General features: G+C 38.7%; 1 protein-coding gene across 1 annotated transcript in view; it reads left to right on the forward strand.

Annotated features, from left to right (window-relative positions):
• Window positions 1-9,047, forward strand: part of LOC139719586 (WD repeat-containing protein WRAP73-like) — a 28,834-nt gene extending 19,787 nt beyond the window's left edge. The window contains exons 7-13 of the mRNA XM_071630998.1: window positions 633-767; window positions 2,185-2,262; window positions 2,953-3,049; window positions 3,751-3,876; window positions 5,602-5,685; window positions 7,059-7,166; window positions 8,860-9,047. Of these exons, the coding sequence (XP_071487099.1) occupies window positions 633-767; window positions 2,185-2,262; window positions 2,953-3,049; window positions 3,751-3,876; window positions 5,602-5,685; window positions 7,059-7,166; window positions 8,860-9,047 (816 nt within the window). The remainder of the gene's footprint in view (window positions 1-632; window positions 768-2,184; window positions 2,263-2,952; window positions 3,050-3,750; window positions 3,877-5,601; window positions 5,686-7,058; window positions 7,167-8,859) is intronic.
• The last annotated feature ends 250 nt before the right edge of the window (window positions 9,048-9,297 follow it).

Raw genomic sequence — 9,297 nt, forward strand, 5'->3', positions numbered from 1 at the left:
CAGGTAGGCAGATCTTACTCTTAGAGGTAGGCAGAACTCAGTCTTAGAGGTAGGCAGAAATTATAGAGCTCTCTGTACAGATGATGCACAGTTTTCTTGGCACACTTTTCACTGCATACTAGGTACAGTGACAAAATCCCCACCAAACTTTGTCTGTATTTTCTCCAATACCACAGAAAGAGCAAAACAAGATGCTGAAACATTCTTAAGGTTTTATTCATGAGATTTTTCACTTCACTCTCCAATGTTATTGACAAATTGTGCAAAATTAGTGCACCCAGTATCTTTTGTCAATATGAAGTACTTAATAAATGGTGTAGCTAATATTATTTCTCCATGCAGATAGCGGATAAAGTAGTCCTGACTGTACTCTATGTTATTATTCAGTCTACTTTTTGGTCATGCATTGCAAGTTCTCCCATGCTAATTGGTACTGTTTTTTAGTATATTATTTGTAGCAAAATATTTTGGCAAATGCTGTATGAAGCACTTTAGCTTGTTTTCCTCAATGCATCTTTGACAGAGGGTAGCTTTCTGGGTGTTTTTTTTTTCCCCTATTACATCATTGATGTCCCTCTTTTTGTGATATATGTAACAGCTTGTTTGTCTGTCTTTGTTCATCATCCAAACAGTATAATCTCCTTCTATATTCTGTGGATGGACGTTGTATGGCAACATTCAGAGCATATGAGTATGCCCTGGGCATCAAGTCTGTTTGCTGGTCCCCAAGCAGCCAGTTCCTGGCCATTGGAAGCTATGACCAGAAGGTAAGAAGTTTAGGGAGCTTCGAAAATCTGTCCAACCACTTATAACAGTTCTCAAGTGTAGGTTTGGGGAGAAAAAAAAAAAAAATATATATATATAATAAATCATATCTTTTGAATTTGCTGTTAACTGTGAAGACAGCAGGTTGTTCAACCCAATGATGTTATAATGAATGAGGAGTCAAAAAGTAAAATTGATGAATTAATTCATTTTGTGTGATTATGAATGACCTCCTGTAGGAAAATTTCTGAATTAGATGAAAGTGTGTGTCTATGATAAGACAACTATTCCAGTGTCAGCTTAGATTTTACAGTGTGTAACACTTTTTACTGTCAAGGAAAGCTTCCATTGACTCTTAAAGTAATTGATTATATTCATTGTGATGTCATCAGCAATACAGTCAGTGGTTGCGTGTTTGTGGTCCATTCATGCTGTAGGGTCCATGAGCTATCAGGGTATTGTTCACATCAAAACTCAAGTATTCATGAAATCTGCATGGCCAGATTTTTGTACAAGAGTGGGAATTTATATTTCAGTCATTTTAGTCAGTTTCAGAGGATAAATTTATCAGTGCTGTAACATTTTAATGAATTCAGATGGACTGTAGCATGTCCAGTACTAACCTTTTGGCAAGGCCTCGTGGCTGAAAAAGAGACTAACTGCGAGAGAACGGGTAAATGCGAGACCGAGCGGTGCAGCCGCGAGGCCTTTTGAAATCTGACATTAATTTCTTAACTTGAGCCTTGTTTCTCGCCGATTCTCCTACCAAAAAGGGTAGCAGCCAATCAGCGACCGCATTGCTCACCACGCCGTCGCATCTAATGAATAAGCATAAGTATGCATGTGGGCGGCTCGCTCATCCGTAGCTGCCTGCATTGCCAGCACAGCGTTGACACGTCCTCATTAGCATACCAACTGTGATCTGACTCATGAATATATGAATAATTCATATTCGCCTTCGTCGGGAGGCGGTAAGGAAAAAAACCCAGGTTTCAAAAGGTCTCGTGGCTGCGCCACTCGTTCTCGCGTTCACCCGCTTCTCGCAGTGCTCGGTGCGGCGAGTTAGTCTCAATCTTCAGCCACGAGGCCTTGTCAAAAGGCTAGTCCAGTACTAGATGAGGGCTTACTTTGTTGATATTTGATATACTGTATAAGCTGTTATTTTCGCGAGCGTTTAATTTTTGCGAATTTCGCGAATCACAGTTGGACCGCGAATTTAACAACACGCGAAAATGTCACCATATGCTACGGTAGTAGTGCGCTTATAGAGGCCTCTGTGTCAATTTGCAAAAACAACATCTCGCGAAAATGTCCGTGACCTCCTCATTCGCGAAAATATCTGTACGCGAAAATAACAGCATATACAGTATGACTATGGGAGAGTAATCTTTGAGGTGCTATTTGTCTTCTTTTCTCAAGGTACGAGTTTTGAACCATATCACCTGGAAGACGGTGGTAGAACACAATCACCCCACCAGCCTAGACAGCCCATCTGTGGTGAGGGACTCAACAGATTTCTTTTCATGTTTGGAAGTCACACACTGCGGTAGTTAGTTCAGAGTGTTATGAAAGCAACAAACTTTGTATTGCATAGATTCTTTACATAACTCTTTTTGTGGCCAATCCAAATGAAGCATATGTAGTGCTGTATTTTGGAATTGAAGTGATTTTCATGTAGATTTCTGAGCAGGTTATTTTTTAAAGTAAAGTTCAACATTTTTTAACAGATTTAAAGATAAATGGACTATTTATGTTGTGTCTTTCTATATGAGCCTTTCCAGAAATCAAATTAATGAATGATAAGTAAAAACTGGTGTGGAATAAAGATAGCTGATTGGTAGGAATGTTTCCATTGAACATGGAATGTCACTGATCAAACCTTCACATGGCCAAGGATGTTCATATTATGTGTTTAAATAAAGCATTTCATATACTAAATGCATCTCTTTACACAAATTCACCCAAACTCAGTATGTTTTTTTGAAACATCTTGTGGTAATATTGATCATGAATGAGTGGCCAATCAAATCACCCTGCATTAATGGAGAAGTGTGCAAGACAACATTAATTCCAGCTCATGTCACAAAGTTAGACCTACTGTTTTTTATTGTTTACAGACAGTTTTAGAGGGTGTGTACTACATAATTCATGTGTGTGAAATATTCATTTATTCTGTGTGTCGTGCAGGTGGTGTACAAGGAGGTTGAACAGCGCCCTCAAGCCTTCGATGCAGGTGCTCAAAAATGGCCGCCAGATTCCAGTATCTTCAGTGTGCAAAGCAAATGTAAGTTTGACGTCAAAACACACAAAGATATTTCTCATTAGGACTGATTTTATAGCTAGCTGTATATCACCATAATTAGATCATACAATGATAGGGGTTCTTGTAGTTCATGTTCTTGTAGTTTGCACTCTTTGCTGTACAGTAGTTGATAAGGTCCAGAATTCAAACCTTTTTGCCAGTGCACCTGTGTGGGTGTCCCTGCACTTCACACATTACCCCACAAAGGAAGGTCCCAGCAACGTTGCTGGTGGGGGGGGGGGGGGGGGGGGGAATGAATTACTGAGCATTTTATGTTTTACACATACTTTGCATCCAGTCCAAATGTGACGATGAAGGACAAACCTATTTAAGCAATGCAAAAATTGACTTATGCTGGTTTGTTAACTCCTTTTAGCTATTTTCAAATCATTCTTTTCGAAAGCATTTCAAAGCATGACTCCTCAATTTCGGTTTGTAATTTCAAGAATTCATTCATTTGAGAAAGCAACTAAGGTGAAATGACCAATTCAAATGCTTTATACAATGATGATTATTATCTTCAAGAGAGTCTTGTCTTACACATTTTTTGAGTGACAAAAAAATATTTTCTCTTCTTTAACATGCAAAGTAGAGTGTGCATGTATAACATCATCCAGATATTATTGTATTCTCTGAATTTGACTCCCACTTTCTGCATTTTTTTTTAAATTTCCATGGTTTAGATGAAGTTCACCAAGGTACAATGCAAGTCCCCAGCGTTAAGCCTGATCCGGATAAAGCTAATCCCAAGATTGGGATCAGTCTATTGTCATTCAGCCCAGACAATCGGTACATGGTCTCCAAGAATGGTGAGTGAGTGAACGAGTCTTACACAGCAGCGTATGATGGTTTGAAAAGACTTAGAGTAGTTGCTGAAAAGGATGATTATGTGTAAATGAGGGTAGGAGTACATTGTACTTTTATGAGGAAACTTTCATGCATTGTTAGTACAAACAAATTTCCTTATAATGACCTGCTTTGGACCACAAAAACTTCCTCATTATATCGGCTTATCTCATTATGACAGGGATAACTAGAGAAGCACTCTGAGAGTGCAGACATCCGCCATGCATGCAGCGCATTTCCATCACTGATCTTGTTCTTCCATGGAGATATCAGTGATTTCCACCCATTGTGTGCTGAAAGTCGCCTGATTTCCCAATATAGAAGCCTTTGTTACGTCATAAACCCGCAGCTGCACGGCGCACCTTGCCCTAGCAGAAACTAGAGCACACACTTTAGTGCGCGCATGCAAACCTCAAATACGCGCAGCCTGAACTCCAAGTTCATCGACCCTACCTGCTAAAATATCAAAAATCCTTCATAAATTCCCCCAAAATTCTCGGATCACTACCAAAAGTTAATCGTTTGGTACTTGTGTCATTCTCAACCTTTCCTGCAAGTTTCATCCAAATCTGTTTACTACTTTTTGAGTTATTTTGCACACGGACAAACAAACAAACTAACTAACTAACTAACTAACAAACAAACACACAAACCAACGGTAACGAAAACGTAACCTCCTCCCTTGGCGGAGGCAAAAACAAAAGAATATAAAAGGAATGGATCCTGCAAAATTACTGTAAAACATGATATATTCGTGGCACGAAAATTTCCCGAATTGGAGCCGACGGCCTTTTTCGTAGCATGAAATTTTCGCGAATTGCCACTGGCGTTCAAAACATATAGCGTAGATAGCAAATTTCGCGTGCAATTTAATTTCGCGAATCTTGGCGCTCGCGAAATTCACGAAATTAAAATGCACGCTAACATTCCTTGTTTTACAGTACCTCGTTACATAAGGTATCTTGCTATATACATGTATTACCTCATTATAACGTGATTTCGCTGTATTACTAGCAGTGTAGGTTGTGCAGGCCATACAAATTACCTGTTTCATCAATCATTACATTTGAATGCTAAGCATGAATCAGGCAGATAATGAAAGACATGATGGTACATAAACAGTGGTGGAGTCACTTGGGAGCTGTTGACCAATGTAGGCATCAGGGGGGCATTTCATAAAGCATTTTGTCAGATACTTTTACTGACAAACTGTTACGAGCTGCTGAAATCCTTGCATCTGATTGGCTGGGAGCAAATTTGTCCGATAAAACGCTTCATGAAATGCCCCCCAGGTCAATCTCCCCATTCAATGGCAGTGTCCACAACTCACATCAAATATATGTGGAAGTAGACTTGATTATGTGTGCACTGCTGTAGCTCATGTATCACTGCATGCGTCACACATCACATGCACACCCAAAAACTCATTTGGGTGCCTACCACAGGTGTGCTAGAAGTCTGTGGCATTATGTTGTACTTGATATTGGCAACTTGGGTGAGTGATGTGAGAAATAGCTACTAAACTCCAGCTGAGGGAAAACTTTCAACTTGTAGAGAGTATGATTTCCATAGCAGGTTAATTCACACAATAATGCCCAGCTAAGGTATCATCTGGTAGAAGGAGTAACTATTAGCTGTAAAGTTCTTTGCTTGCATCTTTGTTCTTGTGTTTTGATTTTGTTTGACAGACAATATGCCTAATGCTCTTTGGATCTGGGATGTCCAGAAACTTGCCCAATCAGCCATGCTCCTACAAGTTGGAAACATCAAAGGTAAGTGTACTTTTGTTGTATTTGTACTCACCATAGGGACTGTTCCATCAGGCCTGAGAAAAGTGTTTTGTGGTGTACTAAGTATGCCAAAGTTAGGCTGCACAATCATTAAAAGAAAGAGAGAGAAGTGGTTAAAGGACAAGTCCACCTTCATGTACATGTGGATTGAGAGAATGCAGCAATATTAGTGGAACACATCAGTGAAAGTTTGAGGAAAATTGGACAATCCGTTCAAAAGTTACGAATATTTTAAGTATCTGCGCAGTTACTGCTGGAAGAGAAGACTACTACAGTGTATGATGTCACATGCGTACAACTATATAAGGAAAATAAAAAGAGAATTTCACAAAACTTTACTTTTTGAATAAAGTGCACATTTCTTCGACTTGCTACTGACGTATGTTAAGGGTAATATTATACCCCCTGCCTTCTGAAAGAGAGAAGTCGAGTGTTCTTTTGTTATGCGAAAAAAATTGAAATATGTTGAATTTTCTTTATTCTTTCTTTATATCGTTGTACTCATGTGACATCACAAGCTATAGTAATCTTTTCATCCAGCCGTGACTGAGCAGAAGCTTCAAAAATTCATAACTTTTTAACGGATTGTCCGATTTTGCTCAAACTCTCACTGATGTGTTCTACTTATATTGCTGCATTCACTCAACCCACATGTCTATGAAGGTGAACTTGTCCTTTAAGGATGCAGGAGAACAAGCCCCATAAGACTGTGTATATCATTGTGCTCTGGGTCTGCCCTCACTCATTGCCAAAATAATTCTTTAGAAGGATTGCCCTCCTAACACTGTGGTGTAGTGGTTAAGGTCTTGGGCTCTCAAAAAGAAGATTCTGGGTTCACTATGGATACATAATATCTGTATCAATACCATCTCAATACATATAACCGGTAGGCTTACTCCACTCCTTGTTTCATGTTGAAATAGAAGAAGAACTGGACCACTTGTGATGGTGGTAATGATTGTTAAGTTAACACATAATTTAGTCAAATCCTGTATGTTCTAGGCAATCAATCAATTAAATCCAGTCCAGTCTAATTTCATGGGCCTCAATGCGACCCAACCAAATCCAGTTCAATCTAAACCAGTCCGATCTAGTCATACCTAATCCAATGCAATCCAAAGCAAATGAGACCAATCCAAACTTATCCAATCCAATCCCATCCAATTTAATTCAATCCAATCCAAACCAACTCAAGCCAAACCCATCCTATCCAATCTTATCCAATCCCCTCTAAAAAAAAAAGATCAAAAGATCAGCTCAAATCCTGTCCTGATCAATTCATCTTAAATCAATCCAGCTAATCTAGTCTAATCCAGTACATATAATATAAAATCCAATCCAATATTTGTTATCAGTGGCCAAGTGGGATCCCTGCAGAGCTCGTCTGGCGGTGTGCACCGGTAACAACAAGTTATACCTCTGGTCTCCTGACGGCTGTCTTTCGGTGGAGGTGCCAGCTGAAGGTAAAAGGGAGATATCAAGTGAAAACTTTTCTTAAAGGACAAGTTCACCTTCATAGACATGTCGGTAGAGTGAATGCAGTAATATTAGTAGAACACATCAGTGAGAGTTTGGGCAAAATCGGACAATCCGTTAAAAATTTATTAATCTTTGAAGTTTCTGCTCAGTCACGGCTGGATGAAAAGACTACTACAGCTTGAGATGTCACATGAGTACAACGATATAAAGAAAGAATTAAGAAAATTCAACATATTTCCATTTTTCTCGCATAACAAAAGAACACTCGACTTCTCTCTTTCAGAAGGCAGGGGGAATAATATTACCCTTAGCATATGTCAGTAGCAAGTCGAAGAAATGTGCACTTTATTCAAAAAGTAAAGTTTTGTGAAATTCTCTTTTTATTTTCCTTATATAGTTGTACGCATGTGACATCATACACTGTAGTAGTCTTCTCTTCCAGCAGTGACTGCGCAGATACTTAAAATATTCGTAACTTTTGAACGGATTGTCCGATTTTCCTCAAACTTTCACTGATGTGTTCTACTAATATTTCTGCATTCTCTCAATCCTTATGTATATGAAGGTGGACTTGTCCTTTAATGTCTTCATTGTGTCTTATGTTGCAATCATGCACCTTACATTTCATGAGCGCTTGCCCAACTTTGGCCTTTATGAGTTATTAGGCAGTGTATAATTTGTCGGGTGAGAATGATAAGGGCGTTAGGGTGTCTCGAACAATATGGTTTAGTGGCAACTTAACGCCCTTTTCATTCTCAACGGATGAATTATTGTTACACAGACCCTGTGTTCACACTAGGTCCCACATCATGGTGGGAGTTACCCCTCCAAAACCATAGTGTTGACACTCACTGGGACTTATTCCCCTGTCCCTGTGAAGCAGGTTGGGTCTCGGGAGGAGATTTAGAGGGAAAGATTTACAGTGTTTTCATTTTTGGATGTACTGTTTACTGTTTTCCCTTCTGACCCAAGTATTCAAATGGGTAATTGGTAATGCTGAGGTAATGAGTAACAACTGGACTCTCTGCAAAAGTAAGGGTAAATGATAGATAGGCAACCCTTAAAAAAACAAACAAACAAACAAATCATTTAATAGTTCAATGAGTGCCATTATTTTTTTTTCACTGTTCGTATTTTGCTCATTGTTTCATTGGTTATTAATAGTAGTAATGGTATAGTTATTTTCATAATTATTATTGTGTTGTTATTATCATTATTATTGTTATCATCATCATTATTATTAACATTAGTTTTAATAGTCTTATTACTTTCATTGTTATTATCACTTTTGTCTCTATCATCACAAGATGTCTCTTAGAGATCAATATCATGTCAACTTCCATCCCAGAACTTCATTGTTGATATTAGTAGTAGTAGAAGTAGTAGTAGTTTTAGTAGTAGTAGTAGTAGTAGTAGTAGTAGTAGTAGTATCATTATCATCATCATTATTACTACTATTACCATTATTATGATTTTGATTATTATTATTATTAATATTTTTCTGACATGTTTGTTAAATTATGGATCAGCCATTGCGTTCTTACAAATTTCATTTGATGAGAGAGACGAATTGGACTCACACCTCATTATCATTGTTGTCATCATTTTTTTTTTTCATCATTGCTACTAATCACTACTGACTGTTTACATATCATTTGATCTTTTGACTGACCACAGCATCCTTCCAAGTGACCTCGCTGTCCTGGCATCCCAAGGGGAAGGCCATCCTACTGTCCGGCAAGGATCACATGTGTGTCTGCTATCTGGCTGAGGAGGAGGAGGAGGAAGAGGTTGGGGAGGCGGCTGGGGAGGGGGAGGAGGAGGAGAAGACCCCCACTGAAGAGTACAGTGAACTCCCGTTATAGCAGATTCCATGTTTGAGAGTTCATTGAACTCCAGTGATAATGAACTTTATGATACAGAGTTCATTGAACTCCCCTGATAATGATCCCCATGGTTTGGAGTTCAATGAACTGCCCAGATAGTAAACTTTAATGATACAGAGTTCAATGAGTGCCATTGAATAGCTGCCTTGATACATAATGAGTTTATGTCACATCAAACCCCTTTTGACATTGATGTCTGAAGCTGTAAGGTAAACACTGGGTAATGACT

The sequence above is a fragment of the Diadema antillarum genome, unplaced genomic scaffold, assembly GCF_040938485.1.
Source record: "Diadema antillarum isolate AM-2024a unplaced genomic scaffold, OU_Dant_1.0 scf00000112, whole genome shotgun sequence".
NCBI lineage: Eukaryota > Metazoa > Echinodermata > Echinoidea > Diadematoida > Diadematidae > Diadema > Diadema antillarum.